Source organism: Phasianus colchicus, chromosome 2 (assembly GCF_987193195.1).
Source record: "Phasianus colchicus chromosome 2, bPhaCol1.hap1.1, whole genome shotgun sequence".
Taxonomy (NCBI): Eukaryota; Metazoa; Chordata; class Aves; order Galliformes; family Phasianidae; genus Phasianus; species Phasianus colchicus.
In genome coordinates this window covers 40317790-40343920 of record NC_143437.1, presented here as the reverse complement: position 1 = coordinate 40343920, position 26131 = coordinate 40317790, and the positions used below count along the sequence as shown (strand labels likewise).

Here is a 26131-nt window from a genome sequence, read left to right as displayed (position 1 = left end):
ACGCAATGATGCACTTTGTAGTGAGGTAGCTAGGTTTCTAATCACAAGAATTCCACATGCATTTAGGCAAAACTGATCTAATTGCAAAAGGCAAATTGATCTATACCAACTCTGAATAAATTCTAGCTTAGTATACTAAGTTCTAGTTTGAGGGGAAACAATTATGGAAGCAATAGCCAGAAAGTTAGGTACCAGTATTATAAATGGCTTTTTAATTATACAGGAACTTAGGAACTTTCTGTACGGAGCACTTCTCACCAACAAGGTCCATTAAAAAAGAAATCTGTAAGATAAAAAGATCTGAAATCCTACCAAGAGCTAACCATGACTCATGATGAGAAAAAGCTGATAAATGCAAAGCAACAGCAATAAACAGCAGACAGGTATTCCTGTGAACAATTTCAGTATTTCAGAAGAGCTGTTCCTTTGGAAGATTTAGACAGCTAGTAATATATTTGATTCAAAAAACAAATGGGACATCAGAGTTAGGAAGACAATTTATTACATACTATTTTCATCATATATGTTCACTCTTCTACATAATAAGATTTACAAGAAAAATAATGGAAACATTTTCTTCCACTTCCCACTTCTGCAGTAAGAAGTTTAGAACTTATGACTGCTTTCCATATAATGGAAAACTATTGGTAAACTCTCAGTCTTTTGGTGAAACAAACAGAAGATGCACCAATTTGTTGCTTGAGATGCAATAGGAAGCACTTCATTGCTACTTATGTGGTAAAATGACAAACAGTTACATTCTCCTTCATCATCAATTGCATGTTTTCAAAACCATTTAGGATTGTTCCACTGTAGCCTGATCCTTGGCAGTTAGAACAAGCTCTGTAAGGGCTGAAAAGCTTTTTATGTTGTTTGTTTCCAGTCCCATCTTTCGTATCTAAAAAGAAACAAAAAAAGCATTGATTTTCTTTAAAACAACAAAAGCTCATGTTCTAAAAACAACTGGGAAAGCATATGTTTTATCTTACATTAATGAATGATAAAAAAAAAACCCTAAACTGCATACAGTGCAACATATGAAAAAAAACCTTATAAAACTTTGCTCAGTTAAGTCTTTCCAGTTAACACAATGTCTCAGAGTAAAACATTTAACTGTCCTCTTGTAACTAAAGCCAGTTGGAAGTTTTCCAATGAAACAGTCAGAAAGAGAAACTTGGCTGTAACTATGCTTTTAACACATTGAATTCAACTGAAGTTTTTCTCAAATCCCAAATCAGTGTTCTGAGCAAAGCTTTTAATACAAAGGTACATCCAACAACAAGCAACAGTGTGATAATGAAAGCATTCCAGTAATCTGTAAGAATCTATGATTCTAGCATAGAACTTCCTGTTGGGTGAAAACTCTACAGAAATGTTACTACAAGGAATATCTTACCTAGGAAATCTATTACTCTAACAGTTAGAAAAACACAACAATGATAAATCTGAAAGTGCAATGCAATCTAAATATACTAGTAATGACTGAAAAGGTGTTCGTTGCTGGAACTCTAAATTTCGTCCAAATGTACCAAATCAGCTCCTAAATGATTATTCATAATCTAACCCAATTCAACTTAAATTCACATTGTAATATTGTTACTGCACATAATAGGAACACAAAAACCAAGAACCCAACTCATGCTCCTAGCTAATAACTGCCGAATGGTATTTCCTGTTAATTTCCACACCTCCACTTAAACCACTTTCCTTTCAGTTAAGCCTCAGAAATGAGAAAAGCATCAGTTTACACACAGGCCAAATGTATCTGCCTGTTATAATGCAGCCACAGCATGTGCTCATAAACAAGACTGATGACAACTGCTTGGCAACTAATGATGTAGACTACACTTATTTGTTTATATCTGCATATTACATATAGAAATGATGACTATAAATCAGTACGTTTATACAGTTTGATACAGCTACTACATACATTTCCTGGACTATCACCTTCCACCTATTTTTACTTTGTTAATTAAGGTTTCGTATTTGGCATTGAAAAGAGCTTACTATTGCGTAACACAACAAATAAGAAATCCTCAAAGCTCTTGGATGTAAACCCTTGACTATGCATTAAGGCAAGGCTGGAAATACCCAGAGAGAAGGCAAACAAAAACTGAAGCCATAAAGTCATTTCTACTGGAGCGGAGAAAAAAAATTCCCTCTGATTTGTCCACTTAGTATTTCTTTTTAGCTTCTGAGTACTAAGAAATACTTGAATTTGGAACATTGAGAAATACAGGCTTTTTCATTTATGTAAGAAATCACAGGAAAGCATGCATTGCTCAAGAAGACTCAACAATCGCTCAGGTTTCAAATTACCTGCATTACACGCTGTAAAAGCCAATCAAACATAATGTATACAAAGTTTCACATTTGAAATATGAAGCTGAGCTTTCCTCCTGTATCTCACTCCCTTCCCAAAACCAGTAATAGCAGTAAACAGATGTTTTCTCTTTTAACTTACTTGCTCTCCAAAATACTCGACATCTAGAGCCAGCTGCAGTCGGATTTTATCATCATCACTCATACCCCCATTTGTACCAACAGGGTTCAAAGCTGCAGTCCTCCTGGCCTGCTTCAACCTTTTTAAGCTCTCTTCCATTTTCTTAACAGAACTCAGCACATCTGATACAGTTTCATAATACCTAAAAAAAGAAAAATTAATGAGAGCAAAAATTTTACTATTACAGAAAAGCCCACCTGCTGCACAGAATGTTATGTATGACTCTCTTACCTCTGTGTGCTTTCAGAGAGGGCTCCTTCCAACCACTGATGGATCATGGGTTGTTTCAGTACATTTCTATACTCATTCTGCAGTCGGTAGAAGGGCTTAAGAGCACTGTCAACATAAGATGAAGCTTTAGTTGGCACTTCCTGGGAGATAACAGAGAAAGAAGGTGGAAAAAAACAACCTGTAATTTATCTACTGATAAGACAGACACCAATTACAGCATGTATGTAGAATGCTAAGGGCGAATGTAAGCCAAGAAATAGATACCTATTCATGCCCAATCAACAAAGAGGTCTTCATATGCAGGAAAGACACTATGACAAAATCATTCAGTAGTGTTATTCTATGGAATATACCACGGAACAACATCCAAAATGACCAAAGTTTTTGAGGATGCACGTGCCAGCCAGCTACTCATATCATAAGGGCACTTTCTACTCACACTGACCTCAAGAAAAGCTGAAAAGACTCAGTATATATGATGTACTTTTGTTAGAATAGCTACTATCTTGTATTATACTTCACTAAATCGAAAACACTGCTCCTTCTATTCTTATACCACCCTATTTCCTCAGAATATTTTCCAGAAGAATGCTTTTGGGATAACTCCAATATCCACCCCCTTTACTACCTTCTTCTGAGCTAGTTTCGGATGCAGAATGCTTCACCTCTCCAGGGTTGATCCATCCAAGAGCTTGGACAAGCCTCATGCATTGCAGAGAAACCAAACACACACAGGGTACACCTGAAATACCTGTTACTTGAGTTTTCTTACATTGCCATTTTCTTACATGAGACCAAGCTAGCCACAGTAACAACCATACAGCCTGGCAAAAACAAAATCATAGTAACCAAATAATGCAGTATCTGATTTGGGGTTTTTTGATATCATATTTATGAATTAGCTTTTATTAACTTCTCACCCAAACAACATTAATGTTTTTTGGCCATTCTCATTTGTTCTTTCTGTGCAATACACTTCCTGAATCAAATCTAAGAAAGTAGCTCACTGGGAAAAAGTTTCTTGACACAGCAGAAGTATCATCCCCTGCCACATACTCTAAAAGAAGCCTACAGCTCAGTAGCAGTTCATCTTCTGATGCATGCTATGACACAAGGGAAACGTTTATTATTAACCCTTTTTTGTTTGCCTAATAGTTCTACTTCTTGCCTTTCCCTTCATCACAAGCCTGTATTCTCATTGTTACCTCACCTAAAATTTCAAAAATCATAGGATCGTTATGGTTGAAAAAGACCATAAAACCACCTAGTCCAATCATCAGCCTGTCCCCACCATGCCCACTAACCACATCCCTCAGTTCCGCATCTCCAGGTTTCCTGAACACCTCCAGGGACAGTGACTCCACCACCTCACCACTGCCTCACCACTCTTTCAGAGAAGAAATTTTTCCTAATATCCAACCTGAATCTTCAATGTTGCAATGTAAGGCCACCATCTCTTGTCCTGTTTTATCTGGGAAAAGACGTTTCCCCCCTCACTACAGCCTCCTTTCCTTGTAGAGAGCTCTCAGTACTCAGGAAGACATTCAGCCTCATCTCCCTTTGGTTCCCTTCTTTTCTAAGAGGTAAATGGTAATCACTAGATCATTGAAAGTTATAAAATAGTTTTGTTGACTGCTAAACAGATACAGACAGCCCTGGAGCAAAATGTACTGCTCAGTTAGCATTCTTCACACAGACTCCCCTGAGATGTATTTTTAAATCTGCAATGAGCACTGACCTTATTGGTTCTCCTATATAATCTTGGAATTTCCAGTGCACTCTTCAGGTAAGCGAAAGAGGACTCGCTGAGATCCTGGATAATCCTGTTATTCAAAGTAGGTATGCAGGCTGATAAAGAAGTCTTTGAGTCTTCCAAGGCTCCTATTGAAGTAAAAATACTAAAGTTTAAAATGAGCTACCCTGCCCCATCACAATACAAATCAGCATCATCCCCATCTCACTGTCCTAGATGGCTGCTCCTGGTATCAAATACAGGGTAGTTAATAAATACATACATATCAGCCATTTATAAGACATCTCCACTAATATCAGCCATTCCTCAGCCAGAAAAATGGATACACAGAAGAAACAAAGAAACAAAAAATGTAAAGTGACATTCTCCAGGTTCACATTATTTTTCCAGCAATTTACCAATGTAGCAAGGGGCTTGAATCAAAAAGCTCAGATCTACCACGGACACTGAGACTGTAAAATTCTTTTCCACAGTACCTAAATTCCCCAGGGAGTAATTGGAACATATCTAATGCACACTTGCAATTGTCAGGAGACCATCTACTGAGTTGCAATGTACACAAGCTCCTACCTCTCTTACAGAGTTGGACATCTACCCGTAGTATTTTAGTTTCAACTGGATAATGCAAACCATCTCCTTTATTGTTCTCTGTTTTCCTTACTGCAAGAGTTTAAAGATTCAATATCGATCTTCCATACTGAGCTTCCTCACTTCATGGAGAACCATCTTAATTACTAGACAAGTTATCTCCCAAGAAACTACTTTAGATTCAGTACATTTTAATTAAATGTTTTCTAGACTTCACAGTTCCATTTAAGGCAGTTTCTATTTCTCAGAGTCACAGAATGGTTCAGGTCAGAAACAAGCACTATTACATAAAAAAACAAAAAACATTCCTATTTTCAAGTTTCTCATTGTAAACAATAAAACTGTATAAAAGCTGATGTGGTTCGGTTAGCAGAGGGACTTGGGGAAGGAGGAAAGACTGAATTCAGTCTCTCAGATTTACCTTCAATACAAGACAAATTCTTGAAGCCAATCATCTCAAGTTTAGGTTTAATCATTTCTAAGATGTCAGGAATCTAAAGAATGAAATGTAAGATAGACAAAATCTTATTATAAACATATTTAAATAGCTCTTCCTATACTCTGCAAGTTAGCAGTGTATCAAAAGATCGTTACAATCTTCTCTGCTTTTTTATTGTGTTTATGGAAACCCAGACTCAGGTTAGTGAGAATATTAATGGGAATTAAGGCCTATTCATTCAATTCCCTACATTACCATTTTTGTCCTCAGAGAAAATAACTGACAATTCACAAAATATTATTGACCCAGCTGCAGCTTCACAGGATACAGAAATTTCAGTCTTACTGACTGAAGTACATTAGAAAAGTTCCCACTGAAAGCATATTAATACCACATAGCTCTTTCAAAATTTCTGGATCATTAGTAAAACATGATGATGATAGAACTCTTTTGAAGAGTTCTTTTATAAAAGAGAATATAATATTAAAGCCAAAACTGCACCACACTTTGAGGCCAGAGATCTTACAGGCAAAAGTGAGACTCTGGGACAGTGCTACTCTGCACCAAAAATGAGCAGAAACATTTTAGGAGTAGAGTCTATCAGCTACTGATTAAATATCTGAAGAGGTTTTTCCCATAACTTGTAACTCAAACTACATAGAGAATAGACCCCTTATTTCAGGCGATATTTTCTCTATCAGACAAATCCAATTTCAGCATTCAAGATAAATCTTAAAAAAAATGTACTTTTTTTTTTTTAAATTTATTTTTATTAACAGGATCCAAAACAACCAACACTGGCACACAGATTGACAAAGACTTCTGTATGTGAAGTCACAAGTACCAACCTTTTCCTGGAGTTTATCCAGATCTGCAGCAACATGCACCAACTGAGTACTGGATATGGAAGGCAAAGGCTGACTTTCTGGGGAAGATCCATTCCCTTGGTCCTCATTAGAGCTGAGGTTTACAGAAGTTTCCCTTCTACCAGCTGGCATTAATTTTCTGCTTTCTTTTGTACTCTCACTGGAAATGGGCCTTACAGAAACCTGAAATGTCAAATTGAGATGTGAATCCTGGCAACAGTAAAGGCAGTTAAGGTTGCATTTATAGAGACAGTATATAAAGGATTCGTAAGTTTTTGACATTATAATGTTGCAATTGTAAGAGATAACTGTATTCCTCAATTACATAAAAAGAGATGATTTTAAAGCAGATTTTGGTGCACTAAGTAATTCAATGACTTAGAGCTTTTTTGTCACTATACAACAAGGCAGTACAGTTGTGGAGTAATTTTCACCAGTGTGGTGTTCAGATGAACAGACCTGATTATTACCTGCTTTTCAGAAACTGTTTGTACCTGTGGACTGTGTGGGATGGGTAATTTTCCACTGCAGAGACAACCAATTCCACTGCTAGAGTGTTTGAGTCAAAGCCAAGAATCAACACACAATCTATTCCACTATCACACCTTTGAGAGGAATACTCAGGGATATGTCTAGGAGAGTTTTAAGCATTTTCTAGGCCAATGAAGTCACCAAATGGAGGAGTTTGAGTCCTCCCCAGTCATTTATCTGCCCTTTTGCTCATACCTGTACAAGCAGGCTAGCCAAGGTCTTTCTTGGTTTCAAGAAACATGACTCACTGTTGTCAATCATCTCCTTTCTCCCACTTCCTCAAGCCCTCTACTGCAAAGCATGTGCTTCACTCAGCTATCTGTTTTAATTCTGAGACTTATCAACACTTTTCAAGAGACAATTCAGCTGAAAGAGCTGTACTATTCAGTCTCACAAGGAGTATTGTCTTTAGCAACCTAAGGGGAATGTATAGAGGAGATGGAATCAGACTTTTTCCCTTAAGTTAAAATGACAGAGTAAGAGGAAATGAACAAGTGCAACAAAGGCAATTGTATCTAATACAAGGATATTTGATTGTGAAGGTGGTCCATCATTGGAAACAGGCTCAAGAGGCTGTGAAGTCTTCACCTTTGGATATTCAAAATTTAACCTAACAAGGTCTTCATAACCTTTCCTATGCTGGCCCTGTTTTAAGCAGGAATTTGACTTCCAAAAGTCCCTTTTATCCTCAATTATTCCCCAGTATCAGGTATGGGTTTTTTTTTGTTGTTGTTGGTGTTTTTTTATTTTTATTTTTAAAGAGGTCTCTTACTGATGGACATAATCTTCAGAACCATAACTACGTTGTTCTCTTACCTCATTAATGAACACAGAGTAACGTGCCAAAATTTGCAGACTAAGTTTCCACAGACGGTGTGCTAACAATGGTAAAAACATTTGATCCGACCAACACTTCAAAAGACTCATCCAGACCATGTGAGTAGCCAAAAGACAATACGAGCTGCCCTCTGAAAAGAATCAGGCAACAAAAGTTAAGTTCCTAAGCACACTCTTGAAAGATGTTAATTAGTGATGTTAATAAATGCATTATCCAACATTTAACAAAAAAACATCCCTGAGACACAACCACAAAGATAGCAAAGAGGATTTACTAAACACGGACTAAAACAAACTCTGAAAATACTAGCTCCTCACTCCTTTAGAATATTGACTAATGACATGCATACTTTGCAGGGCCTTATGCAAGAGTAAAACTGTATTAGCACTGAACTATCGTTCCTTTCATACTTAAGTTTGAGTAACATGCTAGAAATAGGTACTGGAAACACAGTGGGAATATCCATATTGAAACCAACTACTTATAAAGCAGTTTATATATTAACATTTTTCCTCTTGAAAGATAATGTGGCTGAAAGACCAGCTGAAGTACCTCTCTATACCAATTCATGCAGTGGGAAATTAGCAGGAGGAGTTGGAAACTGTGGTGCAATTGAAGAACTATGATCTTACTGTTATCATGGAAACATGGTAGATGAAAAACTTAATGTGAGCTAGCAGTGTGTGCTTGCAGTCCAGGCCAATGGTATCCAGGGTGTATCAGCTGGATGAGAGATGATTGCCCCTCTCTACTCTACCCTTGTGAGGCTCCATCTGGAGTACCATATCTAGGTCTGGAGCCCCCAACACAGGAAAGATGTGGAGCTTTTGGAGGGTTGAGAGAAGGGCCACAAAGATGATCAGAGGACAGGAGCACCTTTCCTATGAAGACAGGCTAGAGAGCTAGATTTGTTTAGACTGAAGATGAGAAGGCTGCACAGAAATCTCATTACGGTCTTCCAACATTTAAAGGGAAACTATATATAAAATTTTTACATGGGTAGATAGTGGTAGGACGAGAGAGAATTGTTTTAAATTAAAAGAGGTTAGATTTAGATGTCAGGGGGAAGTTTTTCATTGAGAGGGTGGTGAGGTCCTGGAACAGGCTGCCCAGAGAGGCTATGGATGCCTTGTCCCTGTTCAAGGCCAGGTTGGATGGGGCATTCGGCAAGCTTATCCAATACTTGATCTAGTGGATGGCAACCCCGCCTGTGGCAGGGGGTTTGGAACTCGATGATCCTAAAGTCCCTTTCAACCCAGACTATTCTTATGATTCTGATTTTTATAGCATACAATCCAAAAGCTAATTAATGGAACTCATGGTCACAAATAAATGCCTTGAAGTTGTAGAATTTACTCATTTCATACTCATTAGTTTTTTTCCTCCTTACTTTCTTTAGTTTAATAGCTTAAAGTTCAAAATATTACACACAAGATGTGTATAAATATATGTATACATATGTGTGCATTATATACATACATTACTTTTCACTGCCTTCCTCACAGCTATTTTACTCAATTAACTGAAATAAAAGCTTGTCTAATTAAAATATACTTCTAAGAAATACCCTAGGTTTGTCCTTCTATTATAATCTTTTCTATGCTTGCCTTCTCACCTGCTCATAAATCAATGTACACGTATTGAGTAGAAGCCAACAATACAAACCACAGAAAGCCTAAATGCTGCCAACAGACACCTTCCTCTCCACACGTAACAAGAGAAGTGCCCCAACAACAAAGCATAACCCGTTGGATATCACATGCAGGTTGCCAAGTGGAAATTTAGACCTTTTTTGAAATAAGGGAACAGATCCACAAATACGTTAATTACTGCTACCGTAAGAAGTGTTTTTAGTAAGTGAAGTGATCACCAAACAATGCTTCTATATTGCCTTTCCCATAAAAATGTAATCTACTGTTAAATCGGTTCATAAAAAAAACCAGAACAGCACACATGAACCCTAAGGATGCAAGTCAGTAAGTGATGAAGAGGCAATAATCACTGCTACTTAAAATACAGCTTTCACCACAATAGGGAAACTATTAATTTTCAGTGGAAGTTTACCTGGTGCTTCCTCTAGGGAATCTGAAAGTGCAGTTTCTAAGGCCCCTGCTATTTCTCTAAATCTGAAAAACAGAAAAATTTTGATTATAAATAAATCATTTCTTAAATTGATGCCTCAATACTTTTCAATGTTCAGTCTGTATGCCATTAGTGTACACACACTGACAGATTATACATTTATTATTTTCCTCAACATGACCCAGGATATAAATAAGGCCAACAATCAACAAATACTTGAAAGACAACATTTCATTTTATATAGGCAGATTTAAAACGTACATATTACAAATAAACATGTAACTTAGAATTAAGATCATGTCAAGTATTTAGGTCTTTTTTTATGGAGTAAAGGTTTGTGTTTGTGGGTTCTTTTTCCTAATTGTTAATGTTTTCACACTAGAAGTGAACACATTACCTCATACTTACTTAAGCTGACCTTCAGGCATGTCACGTGGCACTGGGAGCCTTTAGCTTTCTATGTGTTTGTTAATGGCATAAGGTTCTGCAAACAACTCTGTACCTGACAAAAATCAATAGTTCCCCACAGGATGCCCTACCCTCCTCTTTTTTGCCTTTTTTTTTTTCCCTGAAGATTAACAGCAAATAAGACAGCATTTCCCTTGGGTAAAAATGTAATCATTAGTAACATTTTTATTCCTAACTCTGAAATAAAACTATATTTTAAACTTCTCTATTGAAAGCTTTTGTCATTCTTCCTTATTGCTTTTATGTTCATCACAGTAATCTCTACAGCTACCAAACTTCCTAATCATGAACCTGCAAGGATCATTTTAAAACTTCTCAACTGTCATTTTCAAATCAGAGCAGGCACCTGCCCAGCTTTTCCTGTTCCAGCTACTAATGTACCAGATGCATATTTAAAGTAATTTAAGCAGCAATTCTGTGATTGACATATCAAAGAGGAAGAAACCCACAAGAGGTTTCTTGTTCATTTGCTACCAACAGTTAGCATGTATTTTGAAGTATTTGTGAAATGGTTTCAAATATTAATTCCTGCCTGTGCAACACTTTCACTGACAAAGCAGCACATTCAGGTCTTACAGTGAAATGAATTAGAGAACTGAATCACTTTTTTTTTTTTTTTTTTAAATTATTCATCTTTTACTGAATATTCCTTACATGGGAAAACAATCACAAGCATGAGTTCCTTACAGTCCCATTATCTGTTGTACTGATGTAATTGAAAGAAATGGCAAGGAAAAGAGTTACTGAGGCTGCTGGTACCTGCACTGCTACAGAAGAAATGCCTCTACGTCCATCTATTCCTTACAGACTCCTTTGTACAGGCTTTAGTGAGGGCTCTTTGTTCTGGGCAATTTCTGTAACTGAAAAAACTAGCAATCTTAACCGTAAGTGCAATAGTGGAAGAACACACTTCAATACAAATCCTGTGTGACTTGGGGACAGTTACATACAGCAAAGAAAAAGCTTCCACGCTATATGTTTCATTATTCGTGTACTAAAGGATTCATGGGCAATTCCAAAAGTTATCAGATCATTCCAACATATAGGAATGACGATGAAAGATGAAGCAATTCCTGTTACCCAATCATCTGCTGAAATAGTGCACTCTTTTGGATTTACAGTAATCTTAAAAGAGAATTACTATTTTTTTTCCTTTTTGTTAGCCAGAACTCAAAACATCTAAGAGATTATTATTTTCTTCTAAAAGAATATGCTGAAGATGCATTTCAATGTTTAGAACAGCAGTATGACAGCTTGATCAAGTGGTCACTTGTTAGAAAAGCTGTGCTTTCAAACAAAAGGGCAGATTCACAGACTCATTAATGATACCTGCCTTTTGCTAAGAAGTTTATAATTGCTGTAGTTCTACAGTCTGCACAGTCAGCACCACTATTGTAGTGAGTACTCCTGCCCTTTCCCTTGGGCCAGCATCAATATTTGTACAGTTAAGTGGCTTGGAAAAATTGATTGGAGTCGGAAGACAGCTTTTTTTTTGCCCAAGATAACAGTTCTTCATGTTGTTCACTACACAGCTGCAGAACAGTTGTGCAAGTGGAAAAAAAAAATAAAGAAGGATGTCAGAAGAGGCCAGGACCACCACGTTACAAAATGTTGCACATCATCAAAACACTAACAAAATGCTCCCATCCCCATGTTCCTATCACTTGTCTTGAATTAGCTCCAGCTCTCATAAGATTCCCAGATGGAACTTTTCAGCAGCATCAGATTTACACTGGATTAAACCTGCTGTATAAATGTGCCTATGGCTGTACCATAATTATCATTTATAGACACGCAATAAGGAAAGCCACCGTGGTGATCCAGGTTAAAAAATAAACCTCACTTTCTTATCCTTTTTTTGCATATCATTCCCTTTGCTGCCACCACCTACTTCCTTTTTTATTTCTTAAACAGACCTGATAATTTCAGTGATCCAGGATGTAGGTCAGCCCCACAAACAACTGAGGTGGAACAAATAAATGTGTAGCATAGTGGGAAACAGAGGCAAGAAAATCTTGTGACTGGATTTGCCAGCAGAGAAAACATTATCCAAACCACATTCAAGCAGGACAAGAGGCTACATATAGTTAGGGTACAACACAGGGTATACAACACAGCCAGAACAGTTCTTCAGCCAGCACCTTCTAAACTAAAAGCATATTAAAGAATTCATTAATATTGTGGACTGTAAACAAGAACAATCCATAAAATCAAGCATTCATCCTCACTGTGTGTATGCAAACTAAAAGACATGTGGAACAAAAAATTGAGGAAGGAAATTGTTAGTTGCCTCTGCTTATGACTCTGACTCCCAATTAACAGTGCTGCACTACCCTCAAGCTGTTGAGAGACTCTCAGAACACTTTTCAACCTTGGCAACCTTCTGTAGGGAACCTGCTTTAGCTGGTGGGTTGGACTTGACAATCTCCAGAGGTCCCTTCCAACCCCTATGATTCAATGATTCTGTGACTCTGGAATGAGAGAGATGACACACAGCACATTTTACTTTTGAAATGACCAACAGATGCTTACCAACCTTATCTGAAAATAAACAGGCAAGTTCCATTTGTTGTTAAAGCTGTGGTAGGAGGGATGAGATCTCAACCGTTTCACACTGGCCTGTGAGCCACACTGCCGTTCAAACTTCCGTACAAAATCCATGCTGGTAGTGTACTTCTGCAGGAAGAAAATGAGCATTCTGATCACTGCCAGGGTCCCATTAAGCAGTGAAGGCCACAACCCTCTGAAAAGAACTCCCATATCAGCCTACAGTTAAGCTCAAGGCTCAGAACAGGCCAACACTGATACCTAATCATATAATGCCAAAATCCTGCAGTGAAACCAAAACCAGTTATCTAATAGGTGTTACTCTGCAATACAAAAACCCAGTGCACCGCACTCCTGGAAATCATAAAATTGTCTGAGTTACCTCAACAACCAGATCAGAGAGACCTATAAGTATTTCTGAGCTAAATCACCAACGTGGAGCAACACTGGTGCACAGCACTAAGAACAGTCAGTCCTAGTAAATGAGAAATAAAGGGATACAACAGATGGATTTTAGTTACTTCCAGAAATATGCTCCACCAAACGCACATGAGAATGAAAGTACAGTATTTTATTTCTCTTATATATAAAGACCCTTTAACAGATAATACTTCCAAGTATTACAGCTGTACTTACATATGCAAAATAACCAATCCAACCTGGAGAAAAAGACTACTCTGCAGTTCTATCAACCAAGAAAACGAAGTTAGAAGACTACTGACTACAGTCTCCATTAATAGATTATCAGCGACATGGCAAATGTTTCACAAGTATTTTTCCCTCCTTCATTTTTAACTACTCCTACCTGTTCTTCCACAGACATGAGCACTTTTACACTTGGCACTTCAGTGATTTTCAGATAAAATATTTTAATGACCTAGACTCCAATTTTTATCTTAAATAGACAAAAGCAGTCTTGAAAGAACTTAAGAACTTTAGACTGACTACATCAAGTAACTGAAAGTCATTGTGGGTGTTTCTTTGTTGTTGCTGTTGTTGTTTTTAAATAACACAACAGCACCACTGGTTGATATCAGCTCAACATAAGATAAAAGGTTTTAAAGTATATTTTAAGTATAAAATACTTGTTTAAAAAGAAAAAAAACTCTTGTATAACGCAAATAGCACAAGTCATAACGTTAGGTGAAAGCCTGAAGGATGATTGAAACTTTGTGGGAAACGGAGAGGTATTAAGGCAAGCTGTAACCTAGCTGTTCAATTAAAAAACTAAGACGACAGCCTTCTATATACAGAAGTCCTGATCTTGCAAAAACACCGTAGCCATCCACTTCCACCTTCATCAATTTTGCAATTCTAAAACTAAAAAAAGGACAGCTACTCCTAAAACAAATATTTAAGGCCAAATTCACATGACAATCTGGCTTCCAGTAACCCCTGTAAGAGCTTTCCTGACAGCTGTGGTTTAACCCAGCACACAACTAAGCCCCACACAGCCGTCTGTTCCCCCCAACCCTGTTTCCTTGCATGGGATGTGGGAGAAAACTGGGGGGAAGAAAAAAAAAACGTAAATCTTCTGTGTTGAGACATAGATTGGTTTAACAGGACAGGAAAGAAGTGGAAAATAATAATAATAGAACACATAAGACAAGCGGTGCACAATGCAATTGCTCACCACTTGCAGACTGATGCCAATGCCTGACAGGTTCTCAAGCAGTGGCAGCCCCTCCAGCTAACTCCCCCAGTCTTACAGTTCCACATGAACCCACAAGATAGGAGACATCCCTCTGGCCACTTCGGATCAGTTGTCCTGGTTCAGCCCCTCCTCATGCACCCCCAATTCCTTCCTCACCAGCAGCACAGCACAAGAAGCTGAAAGGCTTTTGGCTCTGTGCAGCACTGCTCAGCATCAACAGAAACACCAGTCTGTTATCAACATAATTCCCACGCTAAATCCAAAACACAGCACCATATCAGGTACCAAATTGAATCCACGATGCTGACAAACCTGAGGGGAGAATTAATTACTATGAAAAAAATCAAGTGTTGTGAGATAGTCTTCTCTTCCAAGCACAACAGAAGTTTACATAAAAGTAGTAGGAAAAAAAAAAGCTAGAGAATATGACTCATTCATATGTGTGTCATAGAAATAACAAATGGAAAATAAGTCACAAAATTAATTACCTCATGAAACACATCTGGGTTTCCAGGGTTAAACAGTGATGGCAGTTTTTCTTCTAAACCACGTACTATTTCTGGCCACACTGAGTTCACCAAGAAATCATATCCAGGAACAATATCCGCTTTTTCACTGAAATAAAAATGAAATGATTCCATGGCTGTATTTTACCACTAGGCTTCTATTTAGAGGTAAGGATAACTAGAAGGACATGCACTGCATTAGACAAAATGTAATTACTTTTTTTTTTTTTTTAAACATGGGAATGCTGATTCTCTTATACCGTTCTTCCTTCCAGGTTGGGATGATCCCAATGATCTCAACAAGTTGCAAGTATTTTTATAACCCTGGAAGTGTTTCACAATTTTATCTGTTACATATTTTGCAAACGTGTCCGGAAAGCACCTGCTTTTCAGCTGAAAACTCCTAACTCTTACTCACATATTTTCAAGATTTAAACAGCTCCAAACTTGAAAGAATTAGCAAATATGTGCAAGGTGACTTATGCAACGAAAGAAAAAGAATTATCCCTTGTCATTGTTCCAAGCTGTATTTATACATGTTACAGTGGTTCCAAACAAAGAATTGAAAGCCACCCTCATTAGGAAAATTTATAAATCAAGAGCAGAATAGACACAAGCATTTCTTTCCATTTCAGTATACAAAGTCAAAACCTTAAATAATGACAAATGCAGATAAAAATCTTGCCAGAAGATTAGAAGTATTGAAACACTAATACAATTTAAGAGCAAACGATGACTAGAAAAATAATTCTGCAGTCCCTATGGGATGCGTTTGTAGTTTTGCTAATTACAGCATTCCACTGTATTAACCAGCCTGCAAGCAGATGGATAAGTGGATACGATTCAGTACACATAAAACATTTCAACTTCAGAAAAGGCAATTTAGCTGCATAAGCAATTAAGCACTTTTAAAGACAACAGTGGAAGTACCATAGAAATCAATTAAATGTGTCATGCAATAAATCTGTCAAATTGCTGGGGAACTCCGCTTTTTTTTGTACCCTAGCAACTCAGTCATTTTTGAACTTCTGTTTTCTAATAGCTTTATGATGCCCTTGGATGATACATTCAATCATGTTTCCTTGAGTCACAAAAAAACAGCAAAACCCTAGATTTGTGTCACATTGTATCGTGATTAGTACTCAATTCTAATACTGAAATACAGGATTTTATTTGCCTCCTGTGAAGGTCTGGACCCCAGATCCAAGAAAATTTGTTCACTGTTGAATATGAATCCTCAGGAAAGACCTCATAAGTCATTTGTGCATGGAAGGTCAATACACAAGATACTTCAAAAATATATTATCTTTGAGGTAACTTTAGAGCAATTGAAAGAAACCCCAAACATTTACCTTGAAATAGCTCCCCCTGTAACTTCACGCAAGAGACGGCAGTGGTGAGGAACAAACTCCAGCAGTTTATTGTACATGGCCTGAAGGCCGTTAGGATGAGCCTGAACATACTGCTCCACAATCACCTGTCAGGAAGATTCAACGCTGAACATCAGAAGAGCAAGTATGAAATACAGTAATAAAAGATTCAGATGTCTATTCACTCAGAATTCCCAATACCATATCCAAAAATCCTGCAGTATTCAGTATGTTGCTTTCCCAGTTTCCAAGCAGGACACATCTCCTTGAGGAAAGAAGACCATCTCCTACTGCAGCAGTTGCTACAGCATTAGAAAGCACCCAAAGGAAGTCCATTCTTAAGTGGATGGGTCACCAACATTCTACTTCTTCTACCATTCAAAAGCCATGAGCTTTGTTTTTTAAGAGTAGGTGCACACAAACTAAAAAACAGAACAATTTTAAATGTTTCCTTTTCTAAAGAAGGGAAGAGGCATCCTACTGACAATGATAAACAGCTCACGTTTTATCAGATAGACTATTCTTTCACTGGGGAAGGTAAATAATTCCACATCTTGGCTGCTGAAGGAATTACTAAGTGTTAAAAAAAGAAGTAATTTATTTCCCCTATCTTGATTTAGACAAACTCCTTCATCAGAAGTTACACAGATTTGCTTTCGCTTGCCTTGCTTAGAAACACTATGTGGCAAACTGCCTCTAAATAAAAGAAGGAAACAAACAGCTTAAGTTCACTTCTGCATTTATGTGTAAAAAGGCACACCACCCTAAGAAAAGGCAATTCAATGTTTTTAGGAATAATGTTCAAATTGCTTTTATGAGTCTTAATAGAAATGTTAACTCTTTAATATGAGTGTAAAAAACCAGTAGAGAATAATTGTTTTAAATATCCTGAGAGCAGAACAGTGTCTTGCATCATCCCATGCCTCTCACTTAGAGGTTTATGAAGCAAGGAAAACATTATTAAACATCTCCATTTCAAGCGTAATGGTAATAAAGGAAAATCTGGACAAAGCAAAGAGAAAGATGTACATTACAGCAATGTAACTTGGGACCTAAAGGCACTGAAAAGTGTTATCCCTTTTAGAAGTAATGATGAGGGAAACAAGATCTATTCTGTTTCCTATCAGCATACACCAATTTGAGCAATCACAACCACCAAGGCAGCTCTCATACTTCAAGGCCTTTCCTCCCCAGGGACACAGAAGTGAAAGCTTGGAAAACCAAACACAGAATCAATGAATAGTTTGGGTTGGAAAGGACCTTTAAGATCACCCAGTTCCAACCCCCCTGCTATAGACAGGGACACCTCCCTCTAGACCAGACTGCCCACAGCCCCATCCAGCCTGGCCTCCCTGCTTCCAAGGAGGGGACTTCCACAGCCTTTCTGGGCAACCTGTTCCAGTGTCTCACCACCCTCACAGCTCTTCATAATATCTAGTCTAAACCTACCCTCTTTCAGCTTAAAGCCATTTCCCCTTGTCCTGTCACTACATGCCCTTACAAAAAGTCCCTCCTCAACTTTCCTGTAGGAAACCATAATTAGCACTGTCGAGTCGCGCGTAACACTAGTTTTAGAACAACTTTATAGCCCTGGCACTGGCCCAGCTTAACTTTTTCTGTAAGACCAGTGAATTTAATAGTTTTATAAAATATTCTGATAATCTACTGAAAACCAGGGAAACTCCCTGGGCAATTAGTTAGCATTAGAACTTATACTGTAAAAGGGCATCAATTCACATCTATCCCAGTAGAGAAAAAATTATCTGCCTGCAATGACACATCACTACTACCTGACCTGGACACAACTGCCAACGCACTGATGAAAACTTTCTCAGCATCTATTGCCACTCTGCTCTTACAAGAGTCAATGCTTCCCAAACAAAGCCTTGATCTTGCTCCTGCTTTTGTTCTGGCAGTGGTGGGAATTGCAGATATTGCTTCTTCACACAATGGGAAGAAAAGGACATTGCACTAAGAACTACTTTTGCTGCATTTGCTTGGTACTGAGCCAGCTGATGAGAAATGCTCACTCCAGTCCTGATCCAATGCACTCTGGTCTAGAATAAATTGTATTTTATTACAGTCATCTGCTTAGTTTCAAGTCTGTTAGTTGGATTTCTCCCCTGCCCAAGAAAAACATAGGTAAAGAACCTCAAATGGATGTACCCAAAATTGGTGACAGGTAAATAGAGAATTCCTCCACCTTTTTTCCTTAAGTAACAGAAAATGACATGGTCAGTTCCCTCGCTCCCTTCACAAAGGTACTTTGAAACTGCTAACCGAAGCTGGAAAAATAAGTTTTCTTGCAAGTCAGTTCACTTTCCTAGGATTCCTGATTTTCTCTTACCTCATCCATGTAAGGTTTTACAAGCACTTGACCAACTAAAGCCTCTGCATCTCGTGTTTTGTCAATTGTTGCATAAGTGCGAAGACAGTGACGTATTATGTCAACATTTGAAGTCTGAAGACCTTCTAAGAGCAGTCCTTCCAGAGACTGCTGCAACATAGCTGTTATTCCAGCTATACGCTATGAAGAGAAACAAAACATGGTAGTTAGAAAAAAAAAAAGCCTTGTCATCATTGCTAAAGTAAATTCGTTCAGAAATACTTGATTCAGCTTTCAATTTTTATTTGAAAGGCACGCAAGTTCTAATAAATGTTAACATCAAATGAAAATTAACACAAGCTTACTTGGTTACTGACGTTATTTAACACAGTATTTATTGTTATAAAGTTAAATTAAAAGGCAATTATTTTCTTGTATATTTTGAAAGAGACATCATAAATTATCTAAGGTACTCATTATAGTGAAGAAATAGGTCGATAATTATTCCTTGTTCAGCTGAACAACTGTGTGTGATAATACACAAAAGTTTTTCAGTATGTTACCTGGGTAACAACTGCAGCATTTATCCCTCTGTCAAAAACTAAAACTATAGCGTGTTCACAGCACTACTTTCCAAATAACTGCAAACCAAAGACATTGAATTATACTGGCAACAAATGATCTGCCAGTACATTCCTTCTCCTTCTGGCTTCTGCTAAACAGCCACTTCAGTCAGCATATATCCTCCTGCTCAGTGTATATTCTCCTAATCATTTTTCCTCTTCCCCTACAACATTTCTTCTATTAGATCCAACTCCCTGCTACATTAGATACAACATTGGCCCAAGATGGTCCCTTGCAGCTCTGTACAAAAGTGAATTCAATAACATGCAATAATTCAATCAAAGCTGAACTACCAATTTAACAAGCCAAATTTTCTCTCTAGCAGTTGGCATGCTATATTGCACACATTCATCTTAAAGTTATTTTTTACATGATCAGAGAATATGATCTGAATATACAAAGCCAATAACCCAACTGCTGACCAGTCATGGAAACCACTATCTGATGACAACTAAAACATTGGTACGTTCAAATTTTTCAAATCACCAGTCCAAAATAAATTTAAAAAAGCACCAAACAGGCTCTATTAAGAGATCACCCAACCAAAACTGGGGCATCAACAAAAAGTATAGAAGACTAGGCAAATATTGTTAAGAAAGCTACACAACAAAGGAACAATGGTTCTCCCACCATAAATACTACTCTGTTGCTCACATCTACTCCTGCTGTTATTTCATAATTCAGTAGACAGAATAGTCTTGTGAGCAGTCCACGAATCAACAAGGTACCACTGAAGTCCTGATATAAAACAAGCTCATACTGCCAGTAGGAATATGTAATAACAAGAAGCTGTAATGATGAAACATCTCACTAGTTCAAAAGCCATCAAGAATGACAGCTTCCATGCTAATCTGCTTGAAGCATTACCTCAACTCACACTATCTACTTCTTAAGCACCTGCCTTTGTTCCTTCTCACAAATGGATGTCTAGGGGAAAAAAAAAAAACAACAACAGTCGTTCATCTTTTACACTAGATAGTTGCTATAAACAGGCTTATCAGGGAGATTAGCCTGCCAGCCAGGACACCAACAGTAAGGCACCAAATACCAGAGAAAGACAAACTTGAATTTATTCAAGTCAGCCACTCTAAGGCATATCCAATTTATATTTTGGTCTGTATGCTGCAGGTAATAAAAACAATATACACCTCTGGAACTATACTCTGCTATTAATAAGCAGACTGCAAGATGCATTAGGCTAACAAAAGCGCCTGTCATATTTCCCACTATTATTTTAAGTAATTTATCCTAACGTTAGCAAACAAAAGACAAGAAATAACACTTGATAACAGCTGATAAAATGGCCTCTTGAAAATAATTTTCTCCTTTGTGGAAATGGACTTTTGTTTTCCAATATTATCATTTTAGCTTGATCATGCAAATGTTAAGCTGGATATCAGGCAACACTCACTGGTCTCACTTTGTCCAAAAGGGGCATTCCTTTGCTTTGTACTGCATGAAATTGTAGTTGATTAAATTCTGTGGCAATTCTCTCTAAAACCTGTCCAGTTAAAAGCGGGCTGGAAAAGAAACAATGAGAAAATGAGCATACACAGATCCTTTCGTATCAACTCACTGTCATCTGCATCAAACAGGTGACAACCTCAATTTTTGTGATTTGACATAAATATTTGAAATTTAGTATGCTGCAATCACATGATAATAACACATAGACTATCAGACTTGTCTGGGGCCCATGAGGATATAAAATCTGTGAGCAGAAGCTGAGGACCATGAGATCCTGCCTAGAAGTATGAAGTGTTCTTTTATTTTGTGATGATGCTTGCTGTCACAGATATCAGTCTCACAGAGCTCAAAAACTGCAGTAAGTGCTCTTTACCATCCAAATTTCTTTATTTCCTCCTTTTGTCCAATGGTAAAATTAACGACAGCTATTTCTAGAGAAACCACCCTTCTCAAGTTTATATGGTGCCAATAATTAGCCTAAATTTTGAGTCACTGAAGCAGTCTTGCTTCCAAACATGATTCTACAAAGTCTCTGATCCTGACAGAAAACACTTGCATATGCTTTTTTGTTCTGTGTATCTAGTTAGTCTTCTGTCCACCTCCACCCACTCACTGCTTTATGATCCAGCAGAACACCAGAGCTTATCTCACGTTCAAACAGGTTCATGAAATTGTCTTTTTCCTCTGCCTTTAAGTAACACTTGCATTATAATCAACTACTGCAAACACCCGGATGGTACATCAGTTACAAAACCGACCAAAAGACATTTTCCATCACTCCAAGATAGAGGGAAAGGACACTTTCCACTACGCTGTTAAAAATCAAAACTTCTCACAGTCCAAGTCTTCTCAGAACTTTTCAGAAGCACTACCAGTGTGGCTTGTCTGCCTCAGGCTACTCCTGCTGTAGTCACTTCAGATATACATAAGCAAGTAAAGCAATAAATGCTAACCCACACTTTATTTCCAAATGATACGGGAGGAAACCACATCTGCAGGACTGCAAAGTATTCTGAACATGGCAGGATTATTTCACCAAACATTTTACGCAAACTTCATCGTTACAAGAACACTGGAGGCTGTTATGTGATCTATGAATGACCAGTCTGTAGTCTAAGCTCGAAAAAAATACTAAAATAATAGTCACATATTCTACCAGAATTACAAAGATGTACTTTAATGTCTGTAAATTCATCTACAACAATACCATGAAATTCAGTTGGTCCCATCAACTAAGCAAGCACTTTTTCTTATTTTTTTTTACCTGTTTCCTTCTAAAGTGGATAACTCGTTAGTGCCTTGGGAATGTAGAATTTTCTCAATTTTCTCAACTGACTGAATAACATGGATAAGCCTCAGGACACACACCTATAAATAAAGAAAGACTTTTTAATGTCTGACCTCAAACCCATTACAACACCTCTGAAGATATATGGGATACTTTTTTTTAAAATTATTATTTTTCTCCCCTGATGTAAAATCTCTGCCTTCTTGATATTTAAATCACATATCAGTTACTGACCACGTGAGTTTGTAAAATCCCACAATGTGGGAGAACAGCTGTTCTTACCCCTGAATTTTTCCACGTCAAGCAACAAGTCAAATGTTACTTTCCCCCCATACAAAAATTAAGCTGCTGTGTTTCAATTACTTTCACAACATACAAGTTTACAGACTACTACAAGCAAAAGTAAGAGCAGCTGTAATTAAAAAAGCCAACAAACAAAATATTTATTGTCAAGAAGACATAATAAAAATGAAGACAGTCAATCAAAATCTCTCAGTTTAACAACCACAAAATTCTGCACAGTATGCAGCTACATGGCCTGGATCTTTGTAAATTCAATTTTCTAGGGGTTAATGTCAGAAGTTGCCCTAATAGGCATCTCTTCAAGGTAATAATTTGTCTATTTTACCTTTTTTTTCCTGATATCTTCTTGTTTGGACAGACGATCATCTATTGCTTGAATTCCTTCACTGACACATGACCTTAGACTCTGTGAGAGAAAAAAAGTCAGAATGAAAAGCTGGCTTGCTACTATGAAGAAGTAGTTTAAAAAAACAATTGAAAATCTAATCTCTAACAATGCAGAATAGGAAATAGATTAACTACTCTCAAAGTAAAAAAAGACAGAAATAGTTCCAACATTTTGTATAGATTTATCTTGCAGAAGTTCACTCATTTATTATTTAAGGAATCCATTATCACTTGATTGAAAGGCACTACTGCAACATAAGAAATGTAAGTTTACTGCAAGTCTTAGAAAACACATCTCCTCTATTACCCAACTAGGAATAACTTTTTAAGATTATAATAAAAACTAACATAAATAAAATGTAGTTTACATATCACACAGAAATGAATACAAATTATAATGACTTCTTTGAGCATACCATAACTTCTTCTCTTAACTGTCCCAAGGGTACTGAAAGCTGATTGAGGGCTTTGTCCATGCCAACCTAAAGAAATTACCATAAAAACTTTTACAACTCATTTGGTAAGTTAATTGCTGAATTACTATTATTCTATAGACACTGAAGGAGAACTGAGAAAACTGGAGTCTATAGGAGGATATAAGTGCGATACAAAAAGATGTTACTTTAAATGCACGTATAAAGATATCAGATTGTCACATAAAGCCAAAAGTGAAAGAAAATCACAATCTATAACAACTTTTCTTACAATAAAAAAGATAAATCTCAATCTCTGAACCTGTAAAATATTGTAAAACTGAGGTAAAAGAGTAGGAGAAATAGGGAACAAGTAATTTTAACACGGAAGGTATTAAAACTCTCGGTAAAATGAGTTGGAACTTCTAAAGAAGGGACAGCAAGTTTGAAGACTCCTAAAGAATCCTGCAGAGTGGCCTTGTCTAAAACTTTACTACTGAATGTTAATGACTCACAGCCTTCAATTCTACAAACTTTAGCAGATGAAAACAGAAAGCGTCTGCCTCGAATCTGTTTTCCTCATGAGTTACACAACAAAAGTGCATTCTAAAACATTTATCATGGGTCAATCCTCTACTTTAGCTAACTCTCCAGGAATGGTCTTTCACCTCCTCTCAGTGCAAGGAGCCACTGTTTAAGATGCCCTAAATCTAACACATGCTTTTCACACGAGAAACAAGAAGCACGTTACAATGCACACTGTAAAGATGACACCGTAAACTTACCAGGTTCGTTGAGAGGTTAACAAAGTCCGCATAGTCCTTATTTATGAGCTCTACCATGGCCGTTTTCAGGAGTTTGTAATAGAGCTCCAGATCCTCCCTGAGCTCCTCCAACTGCACGCGCTTCCTACACTCGGATACAAAGTGATCGACGTCAAAATCCGGCTGGAAATGAAACAGGAAAAGGAGAACGATGGAAGGAGAAGTGCAAACCAAGCGCACACACACACACGTCCCATCCGTCCCCTCCCCTGGATCAACCCCAGCGACACACACCGCTTCCCCGCTGTGGGCTCGAAGAGCCCGACCGAGGCTGCAGCCCCCCCCGCTCATCCCCGGGGCACACGCGGCCCCCAGCCACCTTCATGAACTCGTCCTTGTCGAAGCAGAGGTTCTCGGGGCCACGCGGCAGGTTCATCTTCCTGGCCTCCATGACGGCCCGGCTCGGCAGGCCCAACACGACAACAGGAACCAGCTGCCAGCGCAACGCCTCATCCGCCCCGCGGGCCGGACGGGGCGGGCCCGGCGTGCGGTAGCGGCGCGGCACCACCAGCCGCCATGGCAGCGCCCCCTGCAGCGCTCCGAGCGGCACTGCGGGCGGGGCCGGCCAGCTCAAAATGGCGGGGCCGGGATAACGATGCTGTTCATCGTTTGAGCTGGCTCGCCCAGAGCTGACAGCTCCAGGCCGTGCCAAGCCCGGCCCCTGGGGTTTGATATCTTTTGGAGTGGAGCTCCTGCTGTTTTTCGTGGTAACCTGCGCTCCTGACAGCAAAACCAGCTTTTCCTTGTCCAGGTGTTTTGGGTTGTGCTCATGTGTTCCTGAGTATCAGAAATGAATCAGAGCGTAATTCACCTTCTCCATTCTGCTGCCTTCCAGCGTACTCTGTTAACATCTTCTTTCAAGTCTTTCATTCGCAGTTTCTCACGTGTTAATAAAGGTAACTTCAGATCTAAAAATATGCCTTGCTATCATGTGCTTCTGTATGCTGCCGCAGAATGGAAGAATAAATGACCTCCTTCCTCACACAAGTGCTTTACTTTCTATTTAACCTTGCCTCTTTGAGCTGTACTGAGCCGTTGTACTGGTGTCCCTGTTGCAGTGCTCTCTGCATGTCCATGGACAGTGCTGGGAGAGGTTCACTGGGTGCAACAGGTGTGGGTTTTTGGTAGAGAGGTGAGTAGGGAGGGCTGAACCCCTGCAGATCTGTGCAGCATGGGTTTTAGCAGGCTGGACGCCTACATCCCAGCCCAACTTGTTGAGCAAGTCACTCCCGGCATGTAGTTAATTAGGATTTCCAGGATGAAGAACTGAAGAGTTCAGTGAGAATTGTGGGCACTTACCCCATCTGCGTGCTGGTTGTCCCTGCGTGGTAGGCAGGCTGATTGCATGCAGTGAAACAGCCGTTCTCATCATCTCCATTTGGAAAGTTCTTTGAGGCTGAAGTATCTCACAACCCAGCCCCATTGGAGATCTCAGATGTTGGTGAGCAAGGTTAGTATCTCTCACATGTCATCAGCTACAGAGCAGGAAAGATACATCCACCACATAAATCTTTTTTTTTTTTTTTCCTCCTTTTTTTTTTTTTTTTTTCTGTAGCTGATGCTGGTACAGGAGCAAAGCCATATTTCTGCTCACCCATCTTTTCAATTTAATGAACGAGATGTTGGAAATTAAACTTCTAAACAATTTTAATTTATGTGCTTGCCGAGGGAGCTAAGATCTCTTGTGTTAGCTAAGACAAATGCTGCTCTAAAAATATCTACTCATTCGTGCTTTTGCTTACAAAGTTCTTTGAGGAAAAAAGAGTATGCTTCCACTTGGATCTGTTTGTTGATGAACTGTTCACATCCTTCTGATTTGTTGTTGTATTTGTAAAATTACCATGGAGTCTGTGGAATGTAATCATTTGCCAATGGAAACTGCAATATAACAGGTTCAGTAAGTTACAGTAAAACCAGAATAAGGCAGCCACCTTCATCTGGCACAGCCATGCACAAACCGGAGCATCCCCATGACTCAGCAGACCAAACCAAGAAGAGAATCGAGCCATTTCACAGCACTGTAGGAGTCATAGGATCATAGAATGGCTTTAGCTGGAAAAGACCCCAAGGATCATCAGGTTCCAACGTCCCTGTCATTGGCAGGGTTGCCAGCCACTAGA

The 26131-nt window shown here is 38.4% G+C and overlaps 1 protein-coding gene across 5 annotated transcripts; it reads right to left on the bottom strand.

The window, feature by feature from the left end:
• Nucleotides 1-485: 485 nt before the first annotated feature.
• On the bottom strand, nucleotides 486-24564 carry COG2 (component of oligomeric golgi complex 2). 5 transcript variants are annotated; one of them, XM_031613705.2, is made up of 18 exons: nucleotides 24331-24559; nucleotides 23973-24096; nucleotides 23191-23256; nucleotides 22713-22793; nucleotides 22061-22164; nucleotides 20741-20849; nucleotides 18727-18906; nucleotides 16362-16486; nucleotides 14992-15118; nucleotides 12839-12978; nucleotides 9817-9878; nucleotides 7731-7882; nucleotides 6366-6566; nucleotides 5500-5572; nucleotides 4476-4618; nucleotides 2738-2877; nucleotides 2468-2648; nucleotides 486-898 (listed from the first exon to the last, which is right to left on the bottom strand). In XM_031613705.2, exons 2-18 carry the CDS (start codon nucleotides 24027-24029, stop codon nucleotides 797-799), a joined length of 2043 nt encoding a protein of 680 aa, XP_031469565.1. In that variant the 5' UTR covers nucleotides 24030-24096; nucleotides 24331-24559; the 3' UTR covers nucleotides 486-796. The 5 variants fall into 5 exon arrangements, 4 of the variants coding, with proteins under 4 accessions (XP_031469565.1, XP_031469555.1, XP_089991575.1 ...); XM_031613695.2 differs by having other exon boundaries at nucleotides 23973-24134; nucleotides 24331-24555; XM_090135449.1 differs by having other exon boundaries at nucleotides 23973-24134; nucleotides 24246-24375.
• Nucleotides 24565-26131: the final 1567 nt, after the last annotated feature.

Excerpts from the sequence above, each read along its gene's own strand:
- COG2 (XM_031613695.2), bottom strand. The coding sequence starts at position 24,402 with ATGGAGGCCAGGAAGATGAACCTGCCGCGTGGCCCCGAGAACCTCTGC. Across the intron at positions 22,165-22,712 it reads AAGATATCAGGAAAAAAAAG|GTGTGTGTCCTGAGGCTTAT; the intron begins GTAAAATAGACA and ends CTTTATTTATAG. Across the intron at positions 18,907-20,740 it reads TTTTGGACAAAGTGAGACCA|CGTATAGCTGGAATAACAGC; the intron begins GTGAGTGTTGCC and ends TTCTCTTCATAG.